This window comes from Colius striatus, chromosome 5, assembly GCF_028858725.1.
Source record: "Colius striatus isolate bColStr4 chromosome 5, bColStr4.1.hap1, whole genome shotgun sequence".
Classification (NCBI taxonomy): domain Eukaryota; kingdom Metazoa; phylum Chordata; class Aves; order Coliiformes; family Coliidae; genus Colius; species Colius striatus.
In genome coordinates, this window is record NC_084763.1 from 38882725 (window position 1) to 38896241 (window position 13517).

Below are 13517 nucleotides of genomic sequence, written 5' to 3' on the forward strand. Positions count from 1 at the left end.
TTAGAGCAGTCACACTGTGAAAAAAAAGGTTTTAGGGTGCTTATTCAGTACGCGGTGGCAGGGAAATATATTTGTCCACAGCATAGTGCCTAAGGTGCAGGAAGCACAAGGAGCTGATGGAGGAGAGAAAGAGGAGTGGGGGGGGTGGGGGAAGCCTGGCATTGAAAGAGCTGATATCAGGCATAGAGGACTTGACAACATGTATTTGGACAAGTGCCCAGACTGTGGATTACACGTCAGTTACAGCCTACTGGGTGCTATTTCCCAGTATCTATGTGCATCCTGGAGCAAAATGTTGCCCAGAATTGAGCATTTCTCACTGTTTCTCTCTTTGGTAAAGAAAATGCAGACATTTTAATGTTTTTGGCAAAATGAGCAGCAGCCAGTTCCCCAGCAGCTGCCATGTCAAGTGAAATGGTGCAGGCATGTGTTGGAATTACTCCCATTAAATATGGTCCAAAATAACAGCATTTAAAACAATGTTTATTTTGTTTCTATTGCCTGTAATAATATGAGTTTTCTTTGATGATAAAAATATTACTGTCTTATTTGGATAAAAGACTCAGTGTTGTTTCAGGCACTTTCACTCACTGCATTTTGAGGCAAACTTCCAAAATTTAAACTTCCATCAGAGAAACCCATTAGAGTTCTTCATATTACACTGTGAAGAGACCCCAATTACCAAAAAAACCCATAGAATAGATTGTGATTAAACTTCAAAATGCAATTTAGCAGAAGGTATTAGCTTGAACTCTGAACAATGAACACTTATGAAACACTTTCACTGCCTATTTAAGCCTACTGAATTGATAACAGCTTAAATTAACTTTGGCAGTCCATCTTTTTGCCAAGTTCTCTCTCATTTATAGTAATTTTAAGAGTCAACACTTGGAATAATGAATGTGTGTTTTATTATGGGCAGTGTTTTGCCCAGTGTGGGAAAAGACCTTATGTCAGCAAGGCAGAAGCCATTAGAAATGTGTCTTCCTTCTCCACAGACAGAGATCAAATGCTCGAGATGTTCTGGATTAATCCTAGAAGGAGTGTGTTATCTGGCAGAGCATCCAGCACTTGTGCAGACACCAGCAGTTAGTGGCTGTGGTGATATTTGCCTGGAGAATTCTTAGTTCACCTTTATTCAAAATGAAATAAAATACCAGGGCGGGCTGGTTCCAGGGGTGAGGGGATTGCTGTAACAGTCTCTGCTGAGCAGCTGTGGTTTCTGGCCAGTCATAGTCTTAGCCATTCCAAATTTTAAGGGCCAGATTCTGGTATTTGTATCTATCTAAGTACTCACAGGTGCATCACTACTTTAGAACAAGTTCTGCAGTTTCTTTTCAAATACCCTGTGACTTGCAGGAAGAAAAAATGAGTTCCTTAGGTCCAACGGGAGACCAAGTTTTGTGTTTAGCTATACAGGTGTAATTTCAGACTTCAGTGGCCTTAATTCTGACAGGAAACAGCACGGTTGGAAACTCTCTTGGGACCTGTGAACATCTTACATTGGAGCATAATTTCATCTACCTAGGAGCTGGGCAACAGGGCTGTGGTGTTTCTGAGTTCAGAGACTACTGTGTTTAAGCTGTTTCACTCATGTTGGTCTAATGCATGCATATGATAGTGATTTGAGTTTAATAGAGTTCCTATAAAGACCGAGTCATTGAGAAAAAGAAAAAAATCCATATGTACTCACATGGCAAATACAAGCAACAGTTTATAATTCCAATGTTTCACTACTCACTTTGCACCAGATTTTTTCTGGCTTTTGCGTAGATGAAAGACTGAGAGTGGTATGTAAGGTCTGAAAAACTGAACAAAAATCTGTCTACTACACTAGCTTGATGTCTGGTTGTTTCTGCTGAGGTGGAATGATGATGACATAGGATGGACAGTGGGCATGACCAGTCTCAAATAATCAGGTTTAGGCTTTCTCTTTCCTGTTTTCATACCCTGTCTATGGAATTTACAAGTCTTAAATCATACACCTGCATTGCAACCTTAAAGTAAGACATCACACGTGTCACATCAGTATTGCAAACACTGGAGACTGCTAATAAAATGCACTTAGAAAGGAATGCGGTGTAGCGTGAGTTCTCTCTGTCTTAGCTATAATCCTAGTGCTGTGGTATGGTATTGCTCCAGGTTTTCCTCTGACTTCTCATTAAACTGAGTAGCAGCAACTCTACTTTACAGAAGCAATTCTTCAACGTGGATTAGAGAGATTTTTAAATGTGTACACTTAAAATTGGCAGCTGCACACTAGCCCTCTTTTATTCCTAGCACAATAAGTAATATTAATCTTCCCCTCCTCACATTAAGGAAGCAAAGGGATTTTCCTGATGTATTTGGTGATTTTTCTTCTCATGCCAAATGTCAGAAAGATAAATCCACTGATTTTATTGCTGCTACAAGGATTTACATTTACTTGTGAAAGACTAGAACCAAGATCATAAACGATCTGTTCTGTCAATAAGAACCCACAATTCATTTCCCCGCTTTGTGATTATTTATTTCTCACCCATTTTAGCTCAGAGTTTTCAAAGCTTTTCAGAAAGACTGAATTCAGCATATCTGAGAGTTGTCAGCCCAACAGCTCTGCAGACTGTGGTCTCCTGTTTACTTTACACACAGAACAGGAGCCACCCAGGCAGTAATGCAGGCTTGCTGTATTTCATCAGCAGTGCAATCTGCTTGCTTCTCCACTTATGCAGAGATAGGATGTAAACAGTTCAGTTTTCAATTCTTGGCTTCTTTGCAGAGGATGAGTGCCAATTACTAGACACAAACTGTTGCCGAGAAATGATGCCAATTGCTACCAGGCATGGTGATTTTATGAAATCCATGCCTGTCTGCAAGGAGGAACACAAACATCAACAATTACTTTACAGAGTAAACAGTCCTCTCGTAGCTATATGTGTCACACTGCTGAACTGAGTTTACTATACAGGAAAAGTTCCTCAGACTCCTATTATGGTATTGATATCTAAAAACTGACTACAGGGAGCTTAACAGGTAAAAATATGTTGTCATCTAGTAAAGGATTGATTGCTGCTCTCAAGGAGGCTCAGTTTCACAGTGTCAGTTACCTATGAATGGCTAAAGCAGAGATATTTCTGTTGCCAGTATCCCTGTCTGCTGCTGCTGGTTTTCTGACAGGCAGCAACCTGTGGTAAAGCAGAGTCCCCCATGTATGGCTAAGTGCATTCAGACTTGAATGCAGAAGGGACCACTCCACCACTCTAAGTCCGCACCTGGGAATGTTCTGACCAGCTCATTCCTGGAAAGTGGCCACAGAACCTGAACAACCCTGAAATCTCATTAATGTCTTGAAACTGGTCTTCAAAGAGACAGAGAGATACATGAGTCTGCTGGGGAGCAGAGAAGATACACGAAGTTGAAGCTTACCATCGCACTATGGACTGAGTAAAGGACAGTTTGCATTTGCACGGTCTCATTAGAGACAGGGGATACCCTCATAAAATAAATTAACTTTATTTTAACCTCATAAAAGAAATCAACTTTTTTGTGCCATATCCTTCATCTTTGCTTGCTAGCTCTGCAATGGCAGGGCTGCAGAACAGTTCCCATTTCTTGCCTCCCCACCTGCTTGGGAAAGGAAGCTTCCTGCTATCAAAGGCTGTGCACATCTTTTTTTCCCACAACAGTCATGGGCAGAGAATCAGGGAACAAATGTTACAAGCCAGGGTCATGATCTAGAGAGTGAGTGAAGCATCAGGAGATCCCATTTGAACTGATCACCATCCAAAAGGCAGCTCCTGGGATTTTCTTTCTGAATTTGTTTAGGATGGAAAAAATATTTCCATGGGGAAGGAATAAAGTGAATCCCTGTTGATGACAGGTATTTGTCTTGTTTTGCCAACAGCAAGTCCCCTTTCCAAAGGACTGGCATTTGCACTAATCCCCATTCGAGCCTGAAACAATTAGCCAAACTGTGCTTTTCAGAGGCAGAACACAGTGTGGAGCCTTTGTATTTATTTATGTCAGCAAACAAGTATGTGGATATGTGTATAAGCACACTTGAGATGTCACCCAAATTATGATCTGTTTTCAACCTGATTGTTGATTTTCTGATGCTACAACCAGCCTGCAGCATACAGGCAGACAACACAGGGTTCATCCTCCTCCATGTGCTAATTACTGTTACAGTGTTGACACATCATTTCTTTTTAGGGCTTCAATCAGAGCAGAGGTGAGCAAACTTTTGCTTTATGCTCTAAAGGGGTCTGTGCTGGGATCCCAACCCTCTGTATGCACAAATTTTTTGTATTGCTGAATGGTTTTACTTTATAAATTATGACAACAACTGAATCAATAAATACTAACATAATGTGTATTGCCTTGGCAACATGGCACTTGATACAAAAATTAAAAACAAATTATATAAACCACCCATGGTGGGGAGCTTTACGTGAAATAAACCTGCTGCCATTGATGCCAGAAGAACGAATCATCTGGAATCAGAACAAAAGCAAACAGTCCCTGGTGAGGTCTCATCCAGAGTACTGTGTCCAGTCCTGGGCTCCTCAGCTCAAGAGGGACAGAGAACTTCTGGAGAGAGTTCAGCACAGGGCCACAAAGATGATCAGGGGACTGGAACATCTTTCATATGAGGAAAGGCTGCTGGAACTGGGGCTGTTTAGTCTGGAGAAGAGGAGACTGAGGGGAGATCTTATTAACATTTAGAAATATCTAAAGTATTCTATAGTAGCTAGCAACAGGACAAGGGGTAATGGGATGAAGCTGGAACACAAAAAGTTCCACTTAAACACAAGAAAAACTATTTTACTGTTTAGATAATGGAGCAGTGCCACAGGCTGCCCAGAGGGGTTGTGGAGTCTTCTTCCTTGGAGGTCTTCAAGACCCACCTGGACAAGTTCCTATGTGACCTGATCTAGGTGAACCTGCTTGTGCAGGGGGGTTGGACTAGATGATCTGTAAAGATCCCTTCCAACCCCTACCATTCTATGATTCTATGAAAGTTAAACAATATAAGCCACCTTTTCCCAAACAAGTCTGTGATGTTCTTCAGGTGCTGTTGCATCCCAGTGAGAGTGGCTTACCAGGGCTGTCATCAGCTGCTTGCAAAAACTCCCCTGGCTCCTTTTGGGGTCAGTCTATATAACCATATTCTTCTGATGCATCTATTTCTCTCAGAGATTTTCTTTCACCTTATACATTTGCAGGACAAGTCAGAAAATGTGTGATGATGAACCAAATCATTGTCTGAGAACATATGCTTCTTGTTTCCATTGGATAATTTGCCAGGATAGGTTTCATCAGTTTTAGCATTAACTCATCAGATACTCTGTGCTATTGCAATTTCTGGGAAGCAGCCAGGACCACATTTCCTGGAGTTTAGTCACTAGGAAAGTGTTGCCAAGTCGTGGTGCCACACAGAGGGTTTAGTAAATAGATAATTGATGCAAGTTTGGCATTTTATTCTAGCTTAGTGCAATAATTTGCTAAACAACTTGAATGTTTGTCAAATCAACTGAGTTACACAGTCTGTTTTCATACACTGCATAGTCTCTAATGAATCTGAGTGCACAACCTTTCTGCATAAATGAACTTGAGATGTCACCTCAGATTACATTACACTTTTAACATGTGCCTTCCATGTTAGCTTCTGCCCTGAACGTTACACCATTTCAAAAGTTACATCTTAAAGAGTGTTACTTTTTGTCAGGGACAGAACCATAACTCAATGATTATGGGGCAGTCTCTGTCCTGTGAAGATCAGTACTAAACTGTGCCTAGAAATTGTATGTAATACATTGTTAGGCAAAGAGAACAGGCTTGGACATGCATAATTTGATTTATGAAAGTTAGAATATATTTTAGACCACATGCTCTCTGAAGCAGGAAACAAGTAATTTGATTTTAAATTAATTTGCTAGAAACAGAGCGATGTTTGAAAGGGCTGGTGCAAACCTGACAGTCCAAAAGTATTTATATGGAGAGAAATTTGCTTAACCAACCGCTTCTTTTGTGTCGTCTGTTCTTTTAGATAGTTATATTTGGAATAAAGTGTTTTTCTGCTTCTGGTACCTCTTGAGGGACTCCCTGTGGTGATGTGGCTTAGAACTGAGGCAGGTAGGCTGCAGCTCCCTGGGGAAGGGAAACTCACTTAATACACGAATAACACTGAATGTCAGTCAAGCCAAGGGAAAAAAAGGGTCGACAAGTGAAAGATAAATAGGTTTAAATAATTACTGTTGAAATCCTCTTATGCTTGTAATTTTTTTCTCAGCATGGAAGTCCCTCTGTAAGCAATTCAGCACAATCCTTTGAAACTGGCTAGAGTTTTATTAATATTTTAGTAGCAGTGTTAGTAATGGCATGAACAATGGTAGTGCTGTGATGAGCTATGGAGTTTTCAGAGAAATCGCTGTCTTAGATGCATCAATAAAGCCACACTGGTTTACACCAGTAGAGAACCTGGACCTTGAGTTTTAAGGACCACCCCTGCGAACAGACTCTCCTTTGCCATTAGTCCTGGCAGCACTCCTAGAGAGCTCAACAGCAGTAATCATCACCCCAGGAAGAAGTGGCTGGATTTAATGGCAACATTCATACTAGCAAGCACTGGGTCTAGTCAGAGGTATTTGCAGAAAGAAAAAAATATTGCTCTGATTCCAGAGCCCATTGCTTTTTAGGGAAGTAGTTAAAGACATGCTCTCCTTTCAACCTGCAGTCAAGTCTTGTTGTTCGAAGCAGTCCAGATGTTTTGCTGAATAGAAGCCATGTACATTTGAGTGTTTACCTGCAGTTTTTGCACACCTACTTTTAGATACCTATTATCTCTTCCAGTGAACTTTACATTTTCCTCCTCTTCAGTGTGTACATAGTCTCCTCTGGGCATGCTCCTTTCCATACTATTTCAAGGAGACTCATAGTACTGTGTTGAGCTTTGGTTATTTGACTAAACTACAAGCACCTTTCTGAGTGCCTCAGGTCACTGGAGGAAGCTGACTTCTCAAAACCAGACTCAAAATGGAGATTGTAAGAGAATTTCCTCCCATCCCACCAACAAGAGTTCAGAGAAGAAATGTTGGCTTATTTATATTTCCATTTTCTATAGCCAGATATATTGACTTACCCCGTTGTTAAAGCTCAAAAGTTACAGCTTAAGCTTCTCTTACCTTGTTTCTTTTTCCTAAGTTGTTATCCACTGACAAGTACAGTCCAGGCTATTTTCTCTTCAAGCTGGGGAGTTCTCTTTAAGACATAAGCATGCTATCAAAGAAAAAGATAATAAACCCATATAGGATTATTTCCAGCAGGAAAAACAGCTGCAGCTGAGGGGTCAGCAATACCAAAGCCCAGGCGTCCGGAGTCAGAACTCTGAGATTTGTGAAGAGTTAAGTGAATTGCACGTGGATAAGCAGTTGAAGGCTGAGCCACCACCTCCAGTAGGGCAAAAAGAGGTAACAGAAACAAATTTCGTACCTGATACTGCATGCAATTCATTGCACCAGCTCCATAGTGCATGCCACTGATTTCTGTGGAGTTTGTGGCTTGTCAAAATAAGTGTTTGTCAAGTGGAAGGAAAGCCGTGGTACGGAGTAGGTATTACAGTCTTAGTAAAGAAGAGAGGATTTTGTTGTCATAAAAATAATTGGAAAACTTGAAAAATGTGTATTATAAATTAAGATGGGATTCCAAGAGGCTTTGCAAAAAACCCTCAAAAATAATATATAATGTTACTGACTTATTTTAGGAGCAAATATGTGTGTGTGTTAAAAGTAGCTTAAAAGAATTGTGTCTGCTGACTTGGCAGTTTTGTACCTTGAGTTCACTGCAGGGCATCTGCTATCTGTCACAGATTACCGTATCTTTTCCTGTTAGACCCAAGAAAGGTGCAACAATTTAGGTACCTGACATGAAGATACTAACTAAATAGTAAGTCTTGATATCACTCAGTTGATATTTGCAAAAGAGCAGCTCAGCTCATTGTTTCTGATATATACACATTGATGATTATTTCAATTCATAGGATTGTGTTATCAATATAAATGTAAATACCAAAAGCACATGTGTTTGTAATGCACACTGAGTGACTCTGGGCTTTAATTTTCCCTCTATCCTAATTGCTGACTTCTTGGGATTTTTCCCATTGAGATTTAGCATTTCATTGATAAATCATTGCCTTTATTATTAGAGACTGACAGATTCCTCTCTCTGAAATCAGGAACTGGAGGTTTTGAGTTGTGTCCTGGGAGTTTGGGGAACTAAATAGCTCCTTGAGGTTGAAACCAGTGTTGGTTTGGGGAGATTAAATTAATGATGACAAAGTATCAATATGCATCACACCTCCTCAATTCTAGTATAAAAAAACTGGCAAGTTTGTGCCCAGCAGGAGCAGTCCTATGGAGAAATTTTGACCAGACAACTCGAAACACCCATCAGTGCCAGAACTCATCTTTTCTAGGCCTGATTATTTGTTTTGTCACATGGGGTGGAATTTACTGAACTAAATGTAGATATCTGTATCTCAGCTTATCATCTGAGACCTTTTTATAGTAAGTGATGATCTGGAGCCAATGTAGTTAGGTAAATGTGTTTCATCTCTGAATTAAATCAAGATTTAAATTAGATCTGATGTATCATTTTCTAAAAGTGCCCATTTCTCTCCTTTGACTGTTAAGGGAACCTAGGATAACCAGATGAGTTATATACAATTAGGTGAGCTAAATTCTACTCACAGTAATCAGATGTCCTCTAGCCATGAAGCATTGCTTTAAGGAGAAGTCCTCCATGCCAGAATATGCAAGGAGGCTTCTTGGAATATTGAACTTCATCTTCAGAAAGAAAAGGGCTTGAACTTTAGAGGAAAGAGACATGAGTTTTTTATATCCCAATTTCAAGAAAAAAAAAGATACTTATTTACCAAAGCAACCCAAAACTTTCATAGAATGAGATGAAACATTTTAACTAGGAAGAATTAGAAGACTGTTTCAGAATTTTTTTCTCTCAGAGAATTAAGTATCCTTCATATTTAATTTTCTTTTGAGATTAATAAACCATGTGATCCTAACATAGAGACTGGGAAACTATATCTTTTTTAGTGCTATAAGGAAATGTCATGATACATCAGGAACATTCTAGCCTTGATATATTAAACAACATGGTGATAAAGAAATAATCCCCATTTCCTCCATCAACTTTCAAAGGATCCTGGGACACAAATGTCACCTTTCTATAGTAGAGTATAATTGATTCTATTTGTGTCTGCTTAGAAAGAGGTGGAGGAATATGGCAATAATCCAGGGATAATTTGAAATCAAACGGAAGTTCATATGAGGCTATGGATGCCAACATGAAAGAGCAAAGCCTAAAGGATGCTATTTTTGAAGGCCAGATCTTACGTGGACATTACATACTTACAATCCTTCTATTCAGAAATAATCTTTGTGCTGGCACATAAGGACATGCTAATCATCTTTTTGATGAATGTCCCAAGAACTTGTGACTGGCCAAACAAAGCCAGCAACTGCGAGGAATTAACAGAGACAGGGCTTCGAGTGATTCAGTCAATAACAAAAAGCACTGAATGAATAAAATAGTGTTGATATCAGTAAAGGATACATTATACGATGAAAAGTTCATCCTAACCAAATCATCAGTAGCACACCATAGAAATAAAATCATTGATGTTACAGGTGAATAAGACCTCAAAGAACAAACTGATTGATTTCTCTGCCAAAACATGGCCCCGTAAAATATTTTGTACAGCTTTTGTGGAACCTACCTTTAAATGTGTCAGGCAACTTGGATTTCTTAATTTACCAAAGACAATAATTCACATGCTTAGAAAAAAAATCTCATGGCTGGGTGTAACCAGGCCTTTTTAAAAGAAAATCTTTTTTACCTTTCAAAACACCATTTCATTACTCTTACCAATTTTATCTATAATTTTCTTTTTATGAATTAATATTGCTTAATTTAATATACTGTTGTTTACTTTTGTCTTTGGCTTACTCTCTGAAGTCACACACCATTGTTTTTTTCATTATTTCTTGTGAATTAGTATCTCTGTGCTCTTTATCTGACTTTTTTACCTCCTTCTTTGCAGCTTCCTCTAATGTTCCTTTTAGGAATTGTTTTGCCAGGAAGTACAATATTCCAAATACAACTTCCATTGAACCATAAAGAAAGGAAATAGTTTCTCATAATCTAGACATGTTAGTTTTCACATAGGTTTTCCACATTGTTAAATCCCACTGCAGAATCATGCCTATTTTTTAAAAGTATTACCCCAAATTCCCAGGATTTCCACTGAAATTTTCCCAAAACTCTTTCATTTGTACTGATTTGAGTCATTCTCTCCATGTTTCACTTCTTTTTTCCTTTCTGCTTCCTTGGTTTCAATACTCTCTCCAATTTAATGTTATCAGCTAACATGAGGATTATATTGGTCAGTACTTCTTCTGCATCTTTGTTGAAGATAATGCTGACTCTAATCCCTACAGATCCACTCCTCTGAAGACAAAATTTGTGTTATATTTGGGTCCCAAGCCAATTACAATTTGGTTTAAAAGGAGACTTTTCTATAATAGATATCTATCATATGTCAATTTGATAGATTAAGGCTGTGATCTTCAGAGATGAGGGAGAGAGGAATAGACAGAAGAGAGTTAAGCTCTGACTAAACATCATCTTTCAGTGAGATTTCAACATCTCACTGATAAAGGCTTTTTGAAAAACTCATTCACATCAACTTGCCACTCTTAACAAGTACAAGCAGCGGGTGTGGAGGCCCTGTCTGCATACTTAAAAAAAACCACTCCACACAGAAACACACTAAAAACTACCTTCAGCAGCATAAATTTATGCACTAGTGACAGGTCTCTCAAAGGGACTTCTGAGGAGTCCTGTTGTCTCTGCCTGGTGCACCTCCTTCACTCACATTCCAGGAAAGAGGAGATTCTGTATTTGTCCTTTTTGCTTTCTATTGTCCTCTTTGCACTCCATTTTTTGTGCAGAGTACCCTTAGCATACAGGAGAACCACCTCACTTTATGTCTCTATGACATTTCCTCCAAGAAGTATTCTCCTTTTCTCCTCTGAGTCTGTATTCCATTTACTTTAATCACAGGCTACAGAAAGTGTTTAGTGCTCTGTGATTTCCAAGATTATTCCCTTTTCCTCTTGTCTAAGCTCAATATTGTGTTTACTTATTGCAGCTCTCCTGAGCTGTTTCCAATTTTTCATGAGCATTCAATATTGGTTGCTAATGGTGTGTTAACTTGGTATATGGAATCCGTTTATGCCCTACAATATGTCTTGTCTTGTCTATATCTGCTGATTTGCATACATTTCAGGCTTTTTAGATACTTCTCTGCTTACATTTGTATTAAATCTAACAGGGTCTCTCCTCTCTTTATTGATCCCCTTGTTGGATTCTTTTAAAAATATTTTACTTTCTTAGGCAACTGAATTTTGAGTAGTTACATCTCCCTCATCAATTATTATTATGTACATAGTTCTTTTCTTTCCATTATTGAGTTCCTGAAAACCTTCTTAATCCCTTTAACCTTTCTGGTAAAGAGTAACCTTTGCTTCTTTCCTACAAGCTTTCCTAATCTTTCCCTCCTCTCTCATGTGTTTTGTTCCTTCTTTTTTTAGTCCCAGTTTGGACCTTCAAACTTTTGTCTAGTGTCTGAATCCACGTTTGCTGTCTGTTCTTTGAAGGCTTTTCAGGAGATACCCTGTCTATTTTGTTTTGCATGTTCCCCATCTCCCATTGGTACTGATGGATTCTGATGTGTTCTGAAAAATCCTCTTGATAAGTAACCTTTGAGAATTCTTGATTCTTTAAGCTGTTTTCAGTGTAGTCTGTTATAATCATACCATATTATATTCTGTAAATTTCCTAACCTGTCTTCACTAAATCTAGCTCTCTCATCAACAATGCTGTTGAGCTCATGTTATTCCACAGTTTTCTTTGTTTCTGTCTATTGGTAAGAGTTATATCCAATAAGGCTTCTTTTCTCATTGGAACTCCTATTTTCTGCATCCTTCAGCTGTGTATGATGTAGGACTATTTCGGTGATCTGTGTTTTGACATCTTCACAACAGAACAGATAATGACTAAATGCATTCCCTAATGAACAGTATCAGAAAGTTCTGACTGATAAAACTTGGTATGAAATTTTTTCCACCATCATAGACCGTCGGTAGTCTGTAGAAAATGGGCTCTGTACAACAGCTACTTTCTCAATATGGATTTTTTAAAGCTTTATCCGTGTCTTTGACCTGTACTTTCTGTTCTGACTCTCTTTTTTAAAAGGTCTTTTCTCGACTGTTTGCAGTACTTTTGAGTAGAGCATTAAAAACCCTAGCCAAGACTATGACCTTATGGATGCTGCAGATAATTGCAAACAAGTAGCTTCCATCCCTGCTTGCAAGCATTGCTGGAATGTTCAGTCTTGCCCATTTTACCCCAGGTTCAGCATTTCTCTGAATTCAGCTATAAATTTTGCATTGGCTGTGTAGAGTGGAAAACAGAGGGCCCATTTTCACATTAATAATAAATATATAAAGCTCTACTTATTCTCTAACTCCATCACCATCATCCTCATGGAAATAATGTTTTATGTGTACGTGCCATCTCTCATATAACTATCTCACAGGCTGTTTAAAAGCGTGGGTAAGTATTATTGTCCTATTTTTTTTTTAATGGAGACAATAATATTGCAAGTTAAAGCAAAAAATATTTCAGCAGTTACTGAGAAGACAGAATAAGACAATTGCCAAATGACCCACTTCTCCTGTCTCCTGCTTATAGCAATTTTGTGTTGATATAGCCCATAGAAGATAACAGCTTTGGTGTTTCCCACTTATACCAGGTAGCACTATAATACACTCAAAAACAAAAAGAGAGCAGGGATGGGCAAATATTAGAGCTTTTGTTTTAGAGGCCAAGCTGAATAGTCAAGTAAAACATAGTTCTGGATTAATGAACTTGTAGAACTGTTTTATCTTGACTAATAAAATAAAATAAAATATGGGAGAAATCCTTTTTTTTCTTCTACAGAAAATGTTTTGATTCTGTTAAAAGAAAGTTTTGACCTGAAATGAAATTTCTATTTAACATTTGGATGACTTATTTAATCATGTACCAGATATCTTTTAATAGCAAATTCAGCCTCTAAAACATTTTTTTAAGTAATATATTCCCCAGAAATTTTTACCCAGATCTACTTGAGAGTTTCTGCTCTAAATAGACAAGACAACCAATGCTTCAGGGAGCAGGAATATTCCTCTCCCCATTTTTCAGAGGAAGATTTGAGAAATACTGAATTTAAACAATATTTCTAAAATGATGGTGTCAAATATTTCAGGCAAGCTATAAAGCCTCTGAAAGGCTTTCAAAAGCCATGATTCACTCCTTTGTCACCTTGAGATCAAAAATGTGGCACCAAAAGATGAGGGGTCATATCACATGGTGGGAACAAGTCAGGGTTGGGAATGAGGCAGGTAGAAAAGTCCCCT

General features: G+C 38.5%; 1 protein-coding gene across 3 annotated transcripts in view; it reads left to right on the forward strand.

Annotated features, from left to right (window-relative positions):
- The window catches only part of LOC104551552 (sodium channel protein type 5 subunit alpha), a 175584-nt gene that overhangs the window by 112468 nt on the left and 49599 nt on the right, over positions 1-13517 (forward strand). Inside the window, exon 17 of one of the 3 annotated variants that reach the window (XM_061996676.1) lies at positions 7302-7448. The exons of 1 other annotated variant lie outside the window; for it this stretch is intronic. In XM_061996676.1, the coding sequence (XP_061852660.1) occupies positions 7302-7448 (147 nt within the window). The remainder of the gene's footprint in view (positions 1-7301; positions 7449-13517) is intronic. One more of the 3 variants, XM_061996677.1, reaches the window with a different exon arrangement.